At 46.0% G+C, this 20047-nt stretch overlaps 3 protein-coding genes across 13 annotated transcripts in view; 2 read left to right on the top strand and 1 right to left on the bottom strand.

Annotated features, from left to right (window-relative positions):
• NDEL1 (nudE neurodevelopment protein 1 like 1) overlaps positions 1 to 3731 on the bottom strand; it is a 76960-nt gene extending 73229 nt beyond the window's left edge. The window contains exons 1-2 of one of the 2 annotated variants that reach the window (XM_086358992.1): positions 3222 to 3731; positions 474 to 606 (exon numbers count right to left, since the gene is read on the bottom strand). The gene's annotated coding sequence lies outside the window, so the exon portion shown is untranslated. The remainder of the gene's footprint in view (positions 1 to 473; positions 607 to 3221) is intronic. The other variant, XM_086358986.1, reaches the window with a different exon arrangement.
• On the top strand, positions 3609 to 9010 carry RPL26 (ribosomal protein L26). The gene is made up of 4 exons (XM_086359010.1): positions 3609 to 4136; positions 5152 to 5324; positions 6345 to 6485; positions 8839 to 9010. Exons 1-4 carry the CDS (start codon positions 3989 to 3991, stop codon positions 8965 to 8967), a joined length of 591 nt encoding a protein of 196 aa, XP_086215136.1. The 5' UTR covers positions 3609 to 3988; the 3' UTR covers positions 8968 to 9010.
• Positions 9011 to 9247: 237 nt separating this feature from the next.
• On the top strand, positions 9248 to 17045 carry KRABD2 (KRAB domain containing 2). 10 transcript variants are annotated; one of them, XM_086358979.1, is made up of 5 exons: positions 9602 to 9733; positions 10274 to 10513; positions 11687 to 12199; positions 12293 to 12501; positions 12941 to 17045. In XM_086358979.1, the coding sequence occupies exons 4-5, from the start codon at positions 12468 to 12470 to the stop codon at positions 14194 to 14196; spliced, it is 1290 nt and encodes a 429-aa protein (XP_086215105.1). In that variant the 5' UTR covers positions 9602 to 9733; positions 10274 to 10513; positions 11687 to 12199; positions 12293 to 12467; the 3' UTR covers positions 14197 to 17045. The 10 variants fall into 10 exon arrangements, with proteins under 10 accessions (XP_086215104.1, XP_086215105.1, XP_086215100.1 ...); XM_086358976.1 differs by having other exon boundaries at positions 9702 to 10036; XM_086358978.1 differs by having other exon boundaries at positions 9248 to 10513; positions 12316 to 12501.
• Positions 17046 to 20047: the final 3002 nt, after the last annotated feature.

The following is a 20047-nucleotide window of genomic DNA, read 5'->3' on the forward strand; positions in this document are numbered from 1 at the left end:
GGAAGGACCTGCAAACCAACCCGGAAAGTCTGCAAGACCCAATGGCCAATGGGCAAAGGCAAGGGGTGGAATACTGGATGTCCGATTATACAATTTGTGTCGAAAGTGGAGGAATAAGAATTTACTTTCCAGGGCACTTCCCTGGCTGTCCAGTGATTAGGACTCCCCCCTCCCAATGCAGGTTCCATCCCTGGTCAGGGAACTAAGATCCCACATGCTGTGGGGCACAGCTGAAAGAATAAAAAAAGAATCTACTTTCCGATTTGCTTATTTGTGCATAAAGCAACTGGGAAGATTTGAAAAAAACTAGAGTGATCAGTTGTGGAAGGGGATGAGAAAATGATGGAACTGGAAAGGAACTTCTCTCTTCACCTTTGGCATTTTTGGATATCTGAGCAAGTAAATGTATGGATTATTCAAACATTAAGTTGAAAAATTATATTAGAAGCTAAAGATATCTTCAGTGTACACACCTGTTGCCTGGTGAGTGAGGAGCGGGCCCCAAGAAGGTTTGAGAGCTGCCAGACTGCTTGTTCTGTGGTTCCAGAGTGTCAGCTACCGGCTCCGAGGGGCTGCTTTGTCTGGTCCCAGGTGTGACATCTTAGGCTTAACGGGCACCCCAGGAAGGAAGGTAAAAAGTTTGATATTGTCAGCGTTCCTAAGTTCCTATGCATTTCTCTGGGTCCCACCATTTTTTTTTTTTTTTTTTTTGCCACATCACACAACATGTAATGAATTCTCTGCTTCTCCACTGTGTCCCGCCCCGTGCCCTCCCCCACATCCCATCATCCTCCCTAGACGCTTCATTGTAAGTCCGTCTCCTTCTAGATGGCCTGCTCCTTGAGGAGAGGCTAGATCTCACTGATCTTCGTAAGATCATTAGCAAAGAGTCAAAACTGGATAAATATTTGAAGCATGCATAAGTGAATGGATAAACAAGTGAACCAGTGAACAAACAAACATGATGGCCTGGTGTCCAGAAAAAAAGTTTAGTCCAGGGATGCAGGCATGAAACCTGGGTAATACCCGATTTAGTGTCTTCAGTTCAGTTCAGTTCAGTTCAGTCGCTCAGTCGTGTCCAACTCTTTGTGACCCCATGAACTGCAGCACGCCAGGCCTCCCTGTCCATCACCAACTCCTGGAGTCCACCCAAACCCATGTCTCTTGAGTCGGTGGTGCCATCCAACCATCTAGGGCTACTCAAAGACCACTCTCAGGATGACCTTAAGGAGCCAGTTTAAAAGGACTCGTGTGGGGGACTTCCTGGTGACACAATGGTCAAGAACCCGCTTGCCACTGCAGGGGACAAGGGTTCGATCCCTGCTCCAGGAAGATCCCACATGCGGCAGAGCAACTAAGACCACGTGCCACAACTACTGAGCCCGAGAGCTATAATTAGTGAAAACCATGTGCCTTGAGCCTGTGCTTCTCAACAAAAGAAGCTACCATAGTGAGAAGCCTGTGCACTGCAAGGAAGAGTAGCCCCCACTTGCCACAACTAGAAAAAGCCCATATGCAGCAATGAAGACCCAGCATAGCCATAAATAAACAAATCACGCTTAAAAAAAGAAAAGACTCATGTGGGGACTTCCTTGGCAGTCCAGTGGTTAAGGCTCAACAACAACAAGAGGACTCATGTAAGAAGAACGTGGAGAGAGAGGGCAGCCAGGCTAGGCCCAGAGGATCAAGTGGGGTGGAGCCATGACACCCAACAGACACTAGTGAAGATAAACAGACTATAACTAGGCTAGCAGTCACCTCCCTCTGTGGGTACAATTTCCATCCATCTTCATACTGTATAAAGTGATTATGCTTCCACGTGGTGGGCTGAAGTTTATGAGGACTGTGTTGCATGGAGAGAAGGAAGTAAAGAGGCTTGAGAGGGTTGGGTGACAGCAAAGAATGATAGGGAGGCTGAAGAAACAGAGAAGACCTTGGTGGGAAGAGAGGAAGATGATGGTGAGACCTGAAGAAGAGATGAGAAGAAAGAGAAGGGGGTAAGACAGTAGGGACCAGAAAGGAAGGCAAGTAGGAAGGCAGGAGCCCTCAGAGGCTGCCATGACTATCCACATGCAACTCAAACTCAGCTCAACCTCAGCACCCCATGGGCTCCTGTCTGAATGCCTCTCATGCCAGCCACAAGGACCTGGCTCCTGGAGACACAGTGTCATGGACTCACACCTCCATGCCTTCCCTCAAGCTATTCCCACTGCCTCCAGGAGCTAATTTTTTTTTAATCTATTTTTAATTGGAGGGTAATTGCTTTACAATGTTGTGTTGGTTTCTGTCATACATCAACAGGAGAAGCTAATTGTAACATTCTTCAAAAGTCAGTCAAGGGTGACTTTACCCCAGGTCTTCCCTGACCCAGGAGTCCTCTTCTGTTCTCCAAGCACAGAAGCACCCAAGGGCAGTTGGGCTCAGTGAGCACTTTTCTGGGCTTCTAAAGTGGTTGATTTCCTTGTTTATCTCTCCTCTTAGACAGTGAACTTCCTGCAGGCAGAAACTTTGACTAGTTTCTTTTTGCGACTCCAGTGTGCAACTCTAGGCTGGCCCCATAAAAGATGTTCCATGAACATTTGTTGAAAAGAATTGCGGCAGAGGAGTTCTGCTCTCCCTAAATTTTTGAACCACAAATAAAATACTGGACTGTATCTTCACAGCATATTCAAGAACAAAACTATTTTTAAATAATGAAAGCACATGTTCTTGGGACTTCCCTGGTGGTCCAGTGGTTAAGACTCTGAGCTTCCACTGCAGGGAGCAAAGGTTCTATTCCTGGTCAGGGAACTAAGATCCCACATGCCGCAGGTGTAGCAAAAACAAAAACAAAAAAACCCACACAATCTTGACTGACTCCACTGTGGGCCCTCAAGAATATGATTTCTCACTCTGAAGTGACCCAGTTGGGTTCTTACAAATCAGGCCCGCTTAGGAAATTACCAGAAGGAGCTGGGAAGCCAGCCTTCAGGGGGTTGTCTATATCCTATGGGTTCTGTATAACCTTGCACGAGCTCCTCTCACTTCTCTGTGGCTCAGTGTCCCCATCTGTGATATGGAACAATACCAGGATTGCAAGACTCTGGTGGATTAAAGGAGTTAAAAATGCAGTGAGTGCCCCTAGGACTCTGCAAGCTCACTAAGTCTTAAGCATCATGAAACGCGCGTCTTCCCCTCCTATGACACCTGTATTATTCATTCAACAGAAACCGGTCCCTTACCAGGTGCGCGGCCGGACGCGCGGCGGGAGTTCACCCTGCACTGCAATCCTTTTGCAGGGGAGCGCACCCCTTAGCCCTGCTTCCATCAGATCCTGAACTGAATGAAAGCAAGCGGTAAAATGAGGAAAAGGGCACAGCTCTCAGCGTGGAGAGGCTTCCTCACGCCGCGCTCCTTCAAGGTGTGGTCTCGGACCAGCACTCCCGGAATCACCTGGGAGCGCGTTAGAAACCCGGGTTCAGTCCTATTTTCCCGGGGTTGGGGGGACGGACTCGCGGTCCAAGTCCTCAAAGGCCCCTCGCTGGCGGGAGCTGAATCTCTGGCGGGCCCCGCGAAAGAGTCCGCACATTCGGCTGTGTTCAAGCGGTAGCACGCGCCCGGCTGGAGCCGTTTACGCGACACGAATACTCAACAGGCCTAGGGCCTTTGCCTGGGATGTCCAGGTAACCGAGGTGACCAGCTAGCTGGCGTCCCAGCGCCACTTGGCGGTCAAATATAGGACCCGCCTTTTTCCGGGTTAAAGGACCCTCCTGCCTGGTGTTCGGGTGTGAAGGGACACAGGTCCCTGGGGCCGCTCACTTCAACACCCTCCACGACAGTAAGACCCCGAACAGCCCCCTCCCCCCCACCCCCACTAGCCCGGGAACTACCGTTCCCAGAGGACGCAGATGCAAAATCCAGGACTCCCACTGGAGGCTCCAGGACCTGGAGAAAAGTTTTGCAGTCCCTCGTAGTTCCCCTCCGAGCCACGAGAGGGCGGTAGTCATCAATGTCTCCCCAGTTTCCTCTACGCATTCAAACTCCGCGCCTCTCTTGCTCAAGAAACATCGGTCTCGCGAGATCTTGCGGAAACTTACAGAACCGGAAGCAGCCTGCAGATCTCTTCCCTTCTGTGGCCATCGCTGAAGCGCTAGCGGGTAAGAGTTTCCCGGGACAAAGCGTATAATCCGCAACCATCTGTTCACGGGCACCGTGGCTTTCGACCCGGAGTGCCCCAGTACTGTTCCAGCGGCCGAGTAGCAGCCAGGAAGGGAGGCCAGGATGCTCTTGGCTTTTCTCCTAAGCTCAAGGGCCGCCGGGCCGGAGGAAGGAGGAGGAAAGAGGGTTTTGAGCCTTGGAAGCGGGAGCTGAAGGGTAGAGAGCCTGTGGCGATGGTGTCTGGTCTGGGCAGAATGGTTTCCTAAAGAATGGTCTCGGGTAGTTTCTTGGTTAAACTTTCAGGCCTCTCACGCCCGTTGGAAGACTTTTTGGACCTGAGTTCTGTGCGTTTTCCAGGTTCGGGATATAGGACCTGATTTCATTCATTGGGAGGAGAGTTAATCTGTTCAGGCTCCGTTCTGTAGATTAACGTTGATTGGTTTTTCTAAAACGTGGTAATACGTTTGAATTGAGTTGTCAAGTCTCCTTTACCCTAATGAACAGAGATATAAGCATTGTCTTAGCTTCCTTACGCGGTAATCATGGAGTTTGGGTTTCCCTGGTGGCTCAGACGATAAACAATCCGCCTGCAATGCAGGAGACCGGGTTCGACCCCAGGGTCGGGAAGATCTGAAGAAGGGAATGGCTGGTTAGGCACTTCAGTGTTGTTGCCTAGAAGAATTCCATGGACAGCAGGGCCTGGCAGGCTGCAGTCCGTGGGGTCTCAAAGAGTCGGACACGATTGAGCGACTAACACATGGAGTTTGAGAGTGTGAACAAAAAGATTAATTCCAATAGGTCTGTGGGCTATGGGAAATTCTTCTATTCTGTAATTAAATAATTTAAAAAATCCCCGTAGGGCAGTTCAGGTCAAGCAGCTTTTGATGAAGTTAATGTGACAGGTTTTGTGAGCATTGTAAACTTTCAAGATGAAATTGTTGCAGATGCTTGTTTGTAAACTGAGTGAGATTTTGGTCCTTTAAGGGTTTACACCTCTTTTAACTTTTTATTTAGCCAAAATGAAGTTCAATCCCTTTGTGACTTCTGACCGAAGCAAGAATCGAAAAAGACATTTCAATGCGCCTTCCCACATTCGCAGGAAAATTATGTCTTCTCCTCTTTCTAAAGAGCTAAGACAGAAGTACAACGTTCGATCCATGCCCATCCGAAAGGATGATGAAGTTCAGGTATGTGCCTGTGTTCAGGTCATCTTGTTGAATATCCTGCACTTTATTAACAGATGATGGGTTGAAACGTAAACTGCTTTTTCCACTGTTACTCTTTGGTGAAAATCTGTTGTCCCAAGCATCAGGTTGCAGTCGTGATAAAACAGAAGAAAGATGGTTTGGAACTAGTATATTGGTTTGGGATTATCTTTTTCTGGGTATGTTTGGTCGTTAGAGATGCATTTGAGAACCAGTAAACAATTCTGTGTGTCTAAATCAAAATTCAGATACACAAGTTCCAGGGAACTAGCGGTCTGGGTGTTAAGACGGCACTCCCAATGCAGGGGGCACGGGTTAAGAAAAGATTTCAAGCCATCTATTAAGCAGCTTCCATGTTACCAACATTTCATGAGGTGAACAGCCATTTTTCGCTCCTGTGCTGATGCTAAAATTGCTGGTAGATTTGAGAGCCCATCTTCTGCTTCCAAGATAGTTAAATCTGAGAAAGTCTGTGATTGGGAAGAAGCATCTGTTCAGAAACGCTGGCTGGCTGAGGATCATCGAGGAGAGAATGATAGGATGTTCATTAACCTTTGGGTGAGAATTAGCCTGTTCCTGAAGTATTAGCTGCTGCCCATGCTCTGGCACTTAGTAGGACCCTTTAGTAGGTTGTGAATTTAAATATTTGTGGCCTGTTCCCTTTGAAGTGACAGTTTTCCTTGTCAGCTGGTACAAAAAAACAAGGTGGGTTTGTTGCTCATTTTTAACCCTGAAACAAGCCCACCACTGCTGGTGGCCCATCAGTTGTAGAGATGCACTGTCCATCACTGTAGATTTATATGGGGCATAGTTTACTTGCAGGTTAGTTGAGGCCGGAGAGAATTACTGGCACATTTCCATTGACCATTAGGTCTTTCAAAATTGGAAGGGTCTGTATATGTATATGATAGAGGGAATGAGGTTTACCTGACTCATAGATTTACTGGTTTAGAAGTTTAATGTTCCTTTATCTGCATATGTTATTTTTTAATTTGCACTAAGGTTGTACGAGGGCACTACAAAGGGCAGCAAATTGGCAAAGTAGTCCAGGTTTACAGGAAGAAATACGTCATCTACATTGAACGAGTGCAGCGGGAGAAGGCTAATGGCACAACTGTCCACGTGGGCATTCACCCCAGCAAGGTGGGTGTTTTTGAGAATGCTTGAGATGGGGGAAAGAAATTGCAGCAATCGCTGACAAATGTGACTGCTTGTTGACAGAAATAGATTTTAAGTGTTCTGGAAATCAGTCTTAAAGCCAGTACTATTTTTTCCTGAAATCAAGGTGTCTTTTAACAGGTATCCTGTATGTATGTATATGTAATGTACCTTTTCCTTAAAAAGTATTGGTAAGCTGATTGATCAATCTAACATGAATAGATCTTAAAATCTAGGAAATAGGTAATTTTTAGATGCTATGGAGGCCATACCCTGTGTGTGAAACAGAATTGAGTAAGCTGTAAGGAAAGTAGGTCTTAATCCATTTGCAGATCTAGAGCTCAGAGACTAGATTCATTGATAGAAGATACAGTCTAATTCTCCTGTCTGACTTCAATGTGAATTCTCCAATACTGCTGTCTCTTAAAAGGTAATAAATGCACTTGGTGCCTGTTCAAATACTGAGGTGTTGGTTTTTTAAGATCTTGAGTTGGCACCATAAATCTAATCTTCAGACTACACAAAAGTCGAAAGACTAATACATCTGTTGCATTATCTTTCACCTAGAATTCACAGCTACCATTTTCTTTCCCTTCTTCCCTACCCCTCCAATGGATTACAAGCATCATGACAGAGTGCATCTCCTAAGAGCAAGGGCTTTCCCAGTTTACTACATAATCTTTTATTTTTGCCCCTAGGACTGGATCAGCCGCTGTCAAGGTCACCAATACAGTGACCGATTCTTAGTGTTTTCTGAACTTAATGTAGTGTTTGACACCATTGATCTCCCTCTTTGACTTACCTTCATCTCTTATTCCAAACACACCTCAATATCCAGTTGACGATTTTGCATTTCAACTTGGATATCTAATCAATATCAAACCCAACATGTTTAAACTACTGGCTTGTTTTATTCTTGAACCCTCTTGCTCTTGGTAGTCTGCTGCCAACACTGTGTGTGACACCTCTGTCCTTCTCAACTGCTTAGGCCAGCATGTTGTTATTGATTGTTGACTGCTGTCACATTATATCCAGAATCCTGTCTGCTTGTTACCATCAGAGTGGCCTACAAGGCTCATCTCCAGGGACTTCCCTGGTGGTCCAGTGGCTAAGACTGTGCTTCCAGTGCAGGGGGCACAAGTTCGTTCCCTGGTTAGGGAACTAGATCCCGAATGCCACAACTAAGACCTGGCGCAGCCATATAAGGTTCACTCAGCAGCTACTACTTGATGATTTCACTCTCCATGTTCTAGTCTGCTGGCCTCTTTGTTGTTCCTGTAACTATGCTACTCTGTGTGCTGGTTGGCAGCATCCACCTGGCAGCTTCACAGAATTGTATATTCTGTTCCCAGGTCTGCTGCTGCTGCTAAGTCACTTCAGTCATGTCCAACTCTGTGTGACCCCATAGACAGCAGCCCACCAGGCTTCCCTGTCCTTGGGATTCTCCAGGCAAGAACACTGGAGTGGGTTGCCATTTCCTTCTCCAATGCATGAAAGTCAGTCGTGTCCGACTCTTCGCGACCCCATGGACTGCAGCCTACCAGGCTCCTCCGCCCATGGGATTTGGGAACAAGGGATCTATTTAACAAGCCCTTCAGATACACTCAGATCTGAGAAACACCTATTAAACTTGGAAGTTCTCCTGCCTCTGGACTTGAATGTTTGCTGCTCTCTTTGAAATGCTTCTACCTTCTCCTCAGGTCTCTGTTCAGGCACAGCCCTTTTTTGGGGGCCTTCCTGACATCGTTAACGATTTAACCCCTTTCCTCCAGCATTTCATCTCATTAAGTAGAACCTCCATGGTAGTGGAGATTGTCCTTTGGTCACTATGCTGAATCCCCAGACCTTGTTCACTGCTATCTTCTCCTTCCTAACACTAAAATCTGTCATAATCTGGATACCTTTAGTGACAAATCTGTTGGAATAGGGTCTGTTCTGTGATTTTCTTAAAAGTTTTGCAGGTTGAAATGTGTGAAGGCTGCATTTAATTTCCAGACTTATGGGACTAAAGATACTGTAGAAATAAAAATGTGTATGACTTAGTTAGCTTATAAAACTGGGGTGAGAGGAGTGGAATTATTGAAATACATTGCAGTAGAAGCAGCTGATATTTATCACAGAAGATGTGAGAAGAACCACCAGTGCCACATTGCCTTCTCCTTTGTGGGCTGAACATTAGTGAACATTTAAGTCAGGTTTGTTTGGGGGTAAAGAATCATTTCTAGCGCTTAAGCAGTCCACTCCCACAAGTGGGGGGCTAAATGTTGGACCTTCCCATGTGTTCTGTATTGGTGATTGTTTAAAGCTTAGAAATTTTTTTTTCCTTATTTGTCTGCAGGTGGTTATCACCAGACTAAAACTGGACAAAGACCGCAAAAAGATCCTCGAACGTAAAGCCAAATCTCGCCAAGTAGGAAAGGAAAAGGGCAAATATAAGGAAGAAACAATTGAGAAGATGCAAGAATAAAGTCATCTTGTCTACAGCTTTCATTAAAAACTGTTAAAATGAAGAGTCTTTATGTGTGGTGCTTTGGGACAAGGCCTAGTTAGTTTTCATGGAAGTCCTGGTCATGTTAACTGTCTAGGGGCAGACCATCCTTATCTTGTGGCTTGATTGCACTAATGAAAAGTACCGTGGAAAAAGCTGGCTTTTTAACCAACTTTGAGCATCTAATAATAATGGACTCATATAGTAATTTTTTTTAACAGCAGAAAGCAGCACTTTAGGGATGCAGCGAAATACCCGAGGGCCCCCTTTACCACCTTGTTTTCTGCACTGATGTTGAGTGAGTGGTGTCAGGCCAAAAGAAATCTTTAGCTTAAAATCTGAGGCAAAAAGTACTCACCTAAAAAGCAGTTCCTCCGAGAGGAGGAAGTGATGCAGTGCAGGATTAGTTGTTGGCAACACTTGTGCCGCCGCCCTTCCTCACTTTAGCCTAAGCACATAAACGTACTTTCCGTGCTGGAGGCGAGCATTTATTTATGTTGGGGCCTTAACAACAACGTAGGGAAATAGATGACCAATTTTGCTGCCGCGGAAACCCGAGTCGGTGTCTGCCTTAGCCAAGGTGGCACCTCGACCAGCCCCAGGTTTCACCTCAGGAACCTCACCGTGTCTCAGCCGAGAATATGGTCCGCCGCTGTATCTTTGAGCGCTCCCTCGGGAGGGGAGGGGCTTCCGGTCGGCAGGGAGCCGTTTCCGGCGCGTCTGACTGCCGGAGCCGCTGGAGCTGGTGGGCAGGAGGGTCCCGGACGGCGCCAGTGGAGTGGGCTGGGGCTGAGGCGGCTCACGACCCTGTGCTCTTGGTTCATCTTTTTCTTCTGGGCCTCCCTCTCGCAAGAATCCCTAGATCGGTCTCTCCTCCCCCGACCTGACTCTTTCATTCAACTGGGGGAGTAGGCGGGTCCCAATTGCCGAGAGGAACCCGCGGGCAACAGGGCAAGGTGTTGCGGAGACCTTGGGACTCAGGACCGCACAAAGGACCTGATGCCCGAGCCAGGTCTTCAGGAATAAGCGAGAGGTTGTTTTGTTTAAGGTGCGGGGCACTGTGCTAAGTGCTTTATCTGCATTATCACAACTGTAGTGATGTAGACTAGCATTCTCCCCATTCTGTTATGGAAGCTGAAGCCTCAATAACTTTGCTCCGCTTATTCAATAAGAGATGAATCAGAAATCGACTTCCCAAGCCTAGACTCAAACATACCTCTGCACTGTCTCTCTACTATTCTGTAAGCCAACTGTTTGACATATTCTTTGAACATCTTTTGTTCAGCTCTGTATTCGTGGGGATACAGCGAGATAGAAGCCCCAGCCTCAGTCTTCCATGTTGTGTACACCTGAACCAGTTGACTAAAAAGGCAAAGCGCTCCAGTGAGTGGTGCTGGCTGTTCAGAGGAGGGACAGACAGATGGCAATCAGAGTGCATCAGGAAGAATGCTGACCTGAGCTGGGTGTGATTTGGAAGATCAATGGAAGGCATTCCAGGTCCGGGGCAGCCAAAGCAGACTCACAGGTGAGTGAGGAAGGAGGATCTTTTCAGTTTTCTGTGAACAAGGTCATATGTCAGTTACCCCACCAGAACAGATCACACCAGGAAGCTGGCCACCTTTCTTTGGGGCCTTGTTTTTTTCATTATGCTTTAGAACAGGTGTTGAAAACTCGGTTAACTGCAGGGGTGGGTAGTTAAGGTGACAAAGTTAGTAGCTGGCTTGGAGACTGTGGGAAGCCAGAGAGTGTGGACTATCCAAAAGGAGCTACTGCCTCTCCACTCAAGACAGATGTTGCCAAGCCAAACAGCTCCCTGTGTGACCAGATCGTCCCATTTTTCAAGAAAGCTAGAAATCTAGATTTTTAAGTGAACTCCCCAGTCTGTAAATATAGGTAACTCATCCAATTTAAAAAAACAAACACTGGGTAGGCTAACCGAAATATGTCCATTAGCCAAATGTGACTCTCCAGCTATAGAATTTCATGGGATTGGGTAAGGACAATTTCGAATATTGAAGACTGAGATTTTTCCATCTTTTGATTATAAATTATTTCCAGCCTGTCTTCATTCTTTTATAGGATGGAGGTAAGACTTTTCCTTCCTGTGTAGTTGCCTGAGGGCCTCAAATAGCAGCCAGGGCAGCCAGTTTCTGAGAGAAGCTGGTTTCAGTGAGTAGTCTAGAAGCTCTTCCTGGTTTGCATTGACCATCTTGTGGTTTCAAGTGTCTTCTAAGGACTGTAGAATGATAATACATAGTCCTTGGGAAACAAAGCCCCATGTCAGTGATTATATGGGACTAATGGATGAAACCTCTTTTTTGTTTAACTGAAGGACTTTTCAGAGCCATTAAAATGTCCATTTGCATTGAGAATGTGGAGCTCAGGCTTAAAGAGTATTTTACAAACATTCTGTTTCTTTGATTCTAAAATGCATATTTTTCACATTTTAAAAATCTGAATTGTTCATTTAATGTAGGGTCTCTGTTTTCCCTGTGAAAAGAAAATTGTCATTAAATCAGCAGTTTCAATGTCAGAAGTGTCTTTAGAATCAGGAATGTCATGTAGTTAACCAATGATGCCAAGCAAGGAAATCCGAAGTCTTTTTAGTGGAGGACATTCAGGACCTGGAATCAAGCTTTGCTTAACTGAGACTCTTCCTCAGAGCTTTTAAATGCTTCCATCTTTCTCTGCTTCTTAGGATTCTGCCCTGGCCTTCAGCTTTTCATGTGATGGCTGGCATCTTGGGGATCTTGTTTTCGAAAGATTGTTGGAATTCCTGTGATCATCATATGAAGGCTTCCCCTGGGCTCATCACATCTTATATCCCAGAGTTGTCCTAAGGAACCTCAATTTAGACACCCGAGTATCAAGTTCTCTTCCAGAGGAATTCTCCAATCTTGGTGGTGTGTGGACCCCATTTGGGGTATCTCTTTGGCATGATAATCTCCTGACATAGCTCTCTATCCCCAGGTATAATTTGTCCATTTTTGAAAACAGGCCCTGCTGCCTCTATTCAGAACCACTAAACCTGTATCTGGAAGTGTCTCCCAACCTTGGGAGTGCTCAGGTTCAGTTGGACACTCTGCTTCGTTCTGGAAAAAAAATATGTGGGCTCCAGCTCAGGCAGTATCAAGACAGGCCAGGCCGGCAGACCCTCCAAGAGGACAAAACCCCTCTTCATTACTGTGAAGCTGGATTCGTCTTACTGGATGTGAGACCTTTCCTCTACCCTGTTCTCTTTTCTTCTGTGTGATATTCACATGCTCACATTCAGTCATGCATGTGGGCATGCCTTTTTTCCCAGAACCTCCATGGTCTCTTCCCCAGTTCTGCTGCAGCTGCTCCTCAGCCCAGGCCCCAAGGCACAGCAGTCCCTGTGGCAGTAGATAATGTCTTCTGGGGAGGCAGCAACATTTGAGGATCTGACCAAAGACTGGAAGTATTAGGAAGCCCCTCGGAAGGACTGCAGCAGAGGCATAATGCTGAACAGTTACAAGAATGCGGTCCCTCAGGGTAAGGACTCAGTCTTCATTTAATGACCGTGTGTACAACTGACAGGGAAAAGTCATCATTTAAAAAATCCCAGGACTTCCCTGGAGGTCCAGTGGTTAGGACTATGTGCTTCTACTGCAGGGGGTCCAGTTTCCATCCTATTTGCCACAATTAAAGATCCTGCATGCAGCAACTAAGACCGGGTACAGCCAAAATAAACAAATACATTGAATTTTTTAAAAATAAATAAAATTCTGTTGACATGCTCTTGTTTTGAATGGCCCTAGTGGGCTTTCTGGGTATTTTTATTCTGTTACTGCTTTATACCAGCACTCTAGTATCTTTCTTCCATATCTTCAAAAATCAGATGAAAGAATTATAAAGAACTTTGGCGGGAAAGACTTCCAGGTGGTATATCATCAAAATTCAACTTTGTTCACTTCTTTCTCCATCTCTTTAGGAGACTTCTTACAATTCTCCACGACACCACAGAGAGCTGGAAATGATCCCCGTGGTGTTTCAAATCCAAGTGAAACAGACATGGAGATAAGTACCATGAGAGAAAAGTTTCTCACCAGCGTGACCAAGTTGGTAGAAAGCAAAAGTTACAACAGCAAGGTATTTTCCAAAGAAAAGTACTTTCAAACAATCAAGGAAGTCAAAGAAGCTAAGGAGAAGGGGAAGAAGTCATCACGTGATTATCGCCGTGCAGCAAAATATGATGTGATTTCTGTAGCAGGCACAGAGAAACTCATAGAGGCTGCTCACAGAGAACGAGATCGGATACGGTATTACGTACACAAGGAAGAGCTGTTTGACATCCTTCACGACACACATCTCAATATTGGCCATGGCGGGCGGACACGCATGCTCAAGGAGCTGCAAGGCAAATATGGGAATGTCACCAAAGAAGTCATTGTCTTATATCTGACTCTGTGTAAACAGTGCCACCAGAAGAACCCAGTACCCAAGAGAGGCCTTGCACCCAAGCCCATGCCATGTAAGGACAATGACTCCAGATGCCAAGTTGAAATCCTTGATATGCAGTCAAATGCTGATGGGGAGTTCAAGTTCATTTTGTATTACCAGGACCACTTAACCAAGTTCATTATTTTACGGCCATTAAAAGCCAAGCAGGCCCACGAGGTAGTCAGCGTCCTGTTGGATATTTTCACAATTCTTGGTCCACCCAGCGTGTTAGAATCTGACAGTGGCATGGAGTTCACAAACCAGGTTGTTAATGAGCTCAACGAGGTATGGCCAGACCTAAAGATTGTCCTTGGTAAGTCCCACCCTGGCCAAGGCCAGGGCTTCCTGGAGCGAGTAAGCCGTGATGTCAAGACCATGCTGAGTGCCTGGATGCAGAGTAACCACTCCCATCATTGGACCGAAGGCCTGCGGTTCATGCAGATGGTGAGGAATCAGGCCTTTGATGGTTCCTTGCAGCAGAGTCCATACGAGGCAATGTTTGGTTGTAAAGCCAAATTTGGACTCTATTCCTCACACTTGCCCCGGGAAACTGTGGCTGTTTTACACACAGAGGAGGAGCTAGAAATTGCCGAAGAACAACTGGAAAGCAGCCTTTGGGTCAGGCAGGAAGAGAGGGCTGAGGTTGGACCAGACCGGTCTGACGTGGATGAGGACGTCGATCCCATGCCTCTCGAAGCCTCGGAGCCCAGCACCTCCCAGGCAGCCTCAGGTCTCTTGTCCTGGTGAACAGATCTGCTGGGTGGACGCTTAGTGCCTCTGGGTACCGTAGAGCCACCTGAGAGCTGTAACCAAGACTCCAGATGAAAGGAGTGAAGGCCACTCTCTCAGGAACACTGTTCTTGGTAGTCCTGAGTCAGAGGGGCAGGCGGCTCCAGTCTCTGATCTCACCTGCCCTAACAAATTCCCACAAACCTGGAGGCTTAAAACAGCAGAACTTTGGGGACTTCCCTGGCAGTCCATGGTTGAGACAGTGAGCTCTCAATGCAGGGGGAGCAGGTTTGATCCTTGGTTGGGGAACTAGGATCCTGCATGCTGAGGACACAGCCAAAATTAAAAAAAAAAAAAAAAGATTGAAAAAAACTTTCTTCTTAGTCCTAGAGGCCAGAGGTCTGAAATCAGGGTGTTGGCAGGGTTCATTCCTTCTGGAGGTTCCAAGAGAGAATCCATTCCAGGCCTTCCTCCTTTCTCTAGTGGCTGTCAGCAATTCTTGGCATCCCTGGGCTCAGAGTAGTACAGATCCAGCCCCTGTTTGTCTTCACGTGGCCTTCTCTCCTTGGTCTGTGTGTGTGCTCCTTTTCTGTCTCTTACAAGGACCCGTTGGACTCCAAATCTATGTAGTTGGACTTAGGGCCCAGCCTAATTAATGATCTCATCTCTAGATACTTACCTTAATTTCATCTGCAAAGACCCTGTTTCTAAGTAAGTTTGTATTCATGGTTGCTCGGGGTTTGGACTTGGACAAATCTTTGGTAGGGGGGACTGCAGTTGTACTGCAATCGGCTCAGGGGTAATGAACCTGCTTGCCAATGCAGGAGATTCAGATTTGATCCCTGGGTCAGGAAGGTTCCCTGGAGGTGGAAATAACAACTCGCTCCAGTATTCTTGCCTGGGAAATCCCATGGACAGAGGAGCATGGCAGACTGCAGTCCATAGGGTTGCAAAAGTCTGTTACAACGTAGTGACTGAGCATGCACACAGTTCTACCAACTACATTCAATGGAAGAGGATGTTTGCTTGCAGAACATAAACTGATGGGGTCTGAGCCCTGTAGAGCTGGTGGGACTGCCCTGCATGTATCGAGTATCTGTTCCTGCTCCTCAGGCACAGAACCCAAAAGATGGGGGCATCAGAGAAAAAGATGTAGATGAAGGACAAATAATGAGAGGAAAAGAGGTTGAGCTCATGTGCCCCAGAGACTGGCTGCCCCACCAGCTGAGCTTTGTTTCCTGCTTCAAGAGAAACCTGATGTACCCACCCTGCTCTCACAATGGCATCCACAGGGATTGACCTGCCTGAAACGTAATTTAAAAATAGGTCAAAATTAAGGCATGGCTGGGGTTTGGGTCTGAGCCTGCCGGTGTTCTGTGCCTCAAGCACAGCATGACGTGGTGTAGTCCTGGAACGGTCATACATTCCAGGAAGTGACCAATAGCCGGGAAACAACTAGGGCAAATTGCAAAAGTTGGCCTGAGGTCACTGCTTCAGCCAGAGAAGAATAGAGCACAGGCCAGTCTGGGTCATAGTTCAGAGGAAAGGGGAGGGTAATGCCCAGGATCTGTGCACGGCTGTATTCTCAAGGCCTGGAAGAGGACCCAGCCCATCGGAGGTGTTGAGTAAGGGTTTGTTAAGTGAATAATTCTACAGACATGGATGCAGGGAAGGAGAAGGGGCCTGCAGTTTCTGACTCTCCAGCTCTTTCTTCCTGCATATCCCAGAATCATCTCAAACCATTCTGGGGGACTTCCCTGATGGTCCAGTGGTTAAGACTCTGTGCTTCCAGTACAAGGGGTACAGGTTCAATCCCTGGTCAGGGGAGTAAAATCTCACACATGCCTTGGCACTGCCAAAAAAAAATTCTGATTGCCCCCAACTTTGGCTTCCTCTTGGGCCAAGAGCAGCCTCCTGATGATGCCTGCCTCACAGGGTGGTTGTGAAAGACAGTGAGATAATGCTTGCAAAGTTCTAAGATGTGAGTTGTCCTTGCTACCTTCAGATCTTATCCTCATCATGAGAGTTGGAGATCACTGTTGCCATTCCTTTGCTGATGAAACAGTGTTAAGCTAGACATCCAGGAAATCTGCACTATTATTAGACAGGAGGTGATGTCACTCTCAGCTTGTTGTGGAGGATCAGAATCTGGGCTTCATCCTCGGCCAGTACCTCATGTCCCCTTCCTGTATCACTCAGCCAATCAGGGCCTGGGAGGCCCAACTTGACTGATGTTGCCCCCTGTCCCCACCCCGTGCTGACCTACCACCTCCTGATGGCGGAGCAAACCAGGAACCACACCATCAGCTCCTGTGGGTAAGAGGTCAAAGGAGGCACTATGCTACTGTCTTTCCCAGGGGGTGGCTGCAAATAACGGAGGTTTCCGGAGCTGCTACCTCAGTCTTCCTCTTCTGCTCCCTAGTGTTTACAGTGGAGGGACCTGGAAGAGGACACCTAGACCCAGCCCAGCCTTCCTCTGTGTTATCACATTTCAGCATCTGGAGCGGAACCAGTTGCTTTCAGTTTGCAAGTATGTTTTGTCCATATAATGTCTTTTATATTTAAAAGTTAATTGCCATCACTTTCAAAGCAGATTTCACATAAAAATCTGAATGTCTAGCCCTTCTTGAAAATTTGGAAGATCTGACCTCCCACATTTTTTGCATGGCAGCCAACAACCAAGTGGTAACCCACAGGAGACAGTCCAGGCCTGCATTCTACACTAGTCCACCGTCTAGGCCGTTCAGATTGTTTGCATACACATTTCTATGGTCGATTGCTAAAGAAAGGCAAATGAAGTCAGTGTGAATAAAGGCCAGAAACAGACCCATGTATCTAGGAATTTATGATAAAAGACATTTCACATCTGTGGGAGAGATTGTATTATTCAGTTAATGGTGCTGATCAATTATACCTCAATTAAAAAAAATAGTGGTGCTGGATCATAGAGCTGTGCAACTGGAATAAAATAAAGTCTGATCCCTAAACATAAAAAACAAAACTGTAAAAATATTGGGGAAAAGAAATAGGAGATTTTTGTGATCTTGAAATGAAGAAACCCATATAAGAAAAGGTTAATATACTTGGTTACATAAAAATTTTAAATATTTATGAAAAATAATGCCTTTTAAAAATTGAGAAAAAGTAAATGACAGGCTGGGAGAAAACATTTGCAACACCTAAAACAGACATAAGGTACTATCAACTGAAAAAAAAAAACAACATGAGCTAAAAGTTGAGAATTATGTTTTTATTGAGCAGACTTACTGAGGACTTAAGCCCCTGGCTACAGTCTCTCTTAAAACTCTGAGGGACTGTTCCAAAGAGGTGAGGGAGGAGTCAGGATATAAAGAAGTTTTTGCAAAAAAGAAACCACAAATAAATAAATAAAAGGTAGTTGAACATCAAAAGATTAGTGTCAATTAGAGAAAAAACAGACTTCTCAAATTAATGGACTTAGCACTTTTCTGTGTATAGGAAGATGCAAGAGTCTGGGCTTATTGAAATTATTCTCTTGATATGCATCTTAACTAGGAACCAGTGTCCTGTTTTTCTCCATTCTAAATCTCAGGGTGCACAGTCGTGGGTGGCTGCAGTGGCTGATGACATGATGGCCACGGGATCCTTTGTTTACTGATATGGCAGGGGACATTCTTTGTCCACAGAACCTAATTTTTAAAGGGGGGCTTGCAAGTTAACAATGAGAAGAGCAACCAATAGGAAAGGAGCAGAGGTTAATGGTGGATGGAAAACAAACAGCTGTACCCTGGTGCAACTGTGGTGGGATGGAAGCAGGTCAGACTTGTCACCCAATCAGGGCTGTCCGTTCAAAAGAAACAGATTCAAGTTACGTGAGCTTTTTGTTTCTCCTGCCACACGTGGGAGAAGAGGCAAATGCCTAGTGATGCTGTCTTGTTTTAACAGAAACCTGACTGATAAGGAAGTCCAGTAATGGTCTTGCTCTATATGGGACAGCAGTATTTATTTCCAGGGGCTGTCATAACCCACTGGGTGGCACAGAAATATGTTATGTCACAGTTCTGGAGTCACATGTCTGAGATCAAGCTGACTCATTGGAAAAGACTCTCATGATGGGAAAGATTGAAGGCAGGAGGAGAAGGGGACGACAGAGGATGGGATGGTTGGATGGCATCACCGACTCAATGGACATGGTTTTGGGTGGACTCCAAGAGTTGGTGATGGACAGGGAGGCCTGGCATGCTGCAGTCCATGGGGTCGCAAAGAGTCAGACATGACTGAGCGACTGAGCTGAACTGATGAGCATGTGGGATCTTAGTTCCCTAACCGGAGATTGAACCCGAATCTCCTGCATTGCAAAAAACACACACCCCTGCCTTGCAGGGCAGATTCTTAACAACTGGACCCTTAGGGAAGTCCTAAGGGACTGCAATACACCAGGCCTCACTGTCCATCATCAACTCCCGGAGTTTACTCGAACTCATGTCCATTGGGTCGGTGATGCCATCCAACATCTCATCCTCTGTCATCCCCTTCTCCTCCTGCCTTCAATCTTTCCCAGCATCAGGGTCTTTTCCAGTGAGTCAGTTCTTCACATCAGGTGGCCAAAATATTGGAGTTTCAGCTTCAGCATCAGTCCTTCCAATGAATATTCAGGATTGATCTCCTTTAGGATGGACTGGTTGGATCTCCTTGCAGTCCAAGGGACTCTCAAGAGTCTTCTCCAACACCACAGTTCAAGAGCATCAATTCTTCGGTGCTCAGCCTTCTTCACAGTCCAACTCTCACATCCATACATGACCACAGGAAAAACCATAGCCTTGACTAGACAGACCTTTGTTGGCAAAGTAATGTCTCTGTTTTTTAATATGCTGTTTAGTTTGGCCATAACTTTCCTTCCAAGGAGTAAGCATCTTTTAATTTCATGGCTGCAGTCACCATCTGCAGTGATTTGGGAGCCCCCCAAAAATAAAGTCTGACACTGTTTCCACTGTTTCCCCATCTATTTCCCATGAAGTGATGGGACCAGATGTTATGATCTTAGTTTTCTGAATGTTGAGTTTTAAGTCAACTTTTTCACTCTCCTCTTTCTCTTTCATCAAGAGGCTCTTTAGTTCTTCTTTGCTTTCTGGCATAAGGGTGGTGTCATCTGCATATCTGAGGTTATTGATATTTCTCCCAGCAATCTTGATTCCAGCTTGTGCTTCCTCCAGCCCAGCATTTCTCATGATGTACTCTGCATATAAGTTAAATAAGCAGGGTGACCATATACAGCCTTGACGTACTCCTTTTCCTATTTGGAACCAGTCTGTTGTTCCATGTCCAGTTCTAACAGTTGCTTCCTAACCTGCATATAGATTTCTCAAGAGGCAGGTCAGGTGATCTGGTATTCCCATCTTTTGGAGAATTTTCGACTGTTGTCATCCACACACAGTCAAATGTTTTGATGTAGTCAATAAAGCAGAAGTAGATGTTTTTGTGGAACTCTCTTGCTTTTTTGATGATTCAGCAGATGTTGGCAATTTGATCTCTGGTTCCTCTGCCTTTTCTAAATCCAGCTTGAACATCTGGAAGTTCATATTTTGAATATTAACCCCTTATCAGACATATGGTTTGCAAATATAATATTTTGAGAGAAGATGGGAGACTCAGATTGATGCTTTAGTGAGTGTTTTCTACTTACAACTTTGTCAAAGCTAGCCTTATATTGAGGAGAAAGCAATGGCACCTCACTCCAGTACTCTTGCCTGGAAAATCCCATGGACGGAGGAACCTGGTCAGCTGCAGTCCATGGGGTCACTAAGAGTTGGACATGACTGAGCAACTTCACTTTCACTTTTCACTTTCATGCATTGGAGAAGAAATGGCAACCCACTCCAGTGTTCTTGTC

Source organism: Bos grunniens, chromosome 19, assembly GCF_055505025.1.
Source record: "Bos grunniens cultivar Pamir isolate PY7600 chromosome 19, Bosgru_T2T1.0, whole genome shotgun sequence".
Lineage (NCBI taxonomy): Eukaryota > Metazoa > Chordata > Mammalia > Artiodactyla > Bovidae > Bos > Bos grunniens.

What these genes read in the sequence shown, in the direction of transcription:
- RPL26 (XM_086359010.1), top strand. Translation starts at nt 3,989, where the DNA reads ATGTCTCCCCAGTTTCCTCTACGCATTCAAACTCCGCGCCTCTCTTGC. An exon ending in CATCGCTGAAGCGCTAGCGG is followed by an intron (nt 4,137 to 5,151) that starts GTAAGAGTTTCC and finishes CTTTTTATTTAG; the next exon opens with CCAAAATGAAGTTCAATCCC. An exon ending in GAAAGGATGATGAAGTTCAG is followed by an intron (nt 5,325 to 6,344) that starts GTATGTGCCTGT and finishes ATTTGCACTAAG; the next exon opens with GTTGTACGAGGGCACTACAA.
- KRABD2 (XM_086358978.1), top strand. Translation starts at nt 12,468, where the DNA reads ATGCTGAACAGTTACAAGAATGCGGTCCCTCAGG. An exon ending in CAAGAATGCGGTCCCTCAGG is followed by an intron (nt 12,502 to 12,940) that starts GTAAGGACTCAG and finishes CCATCTCTTTAG; the next exon opens with GAGACTTCTTACAATTCTCC.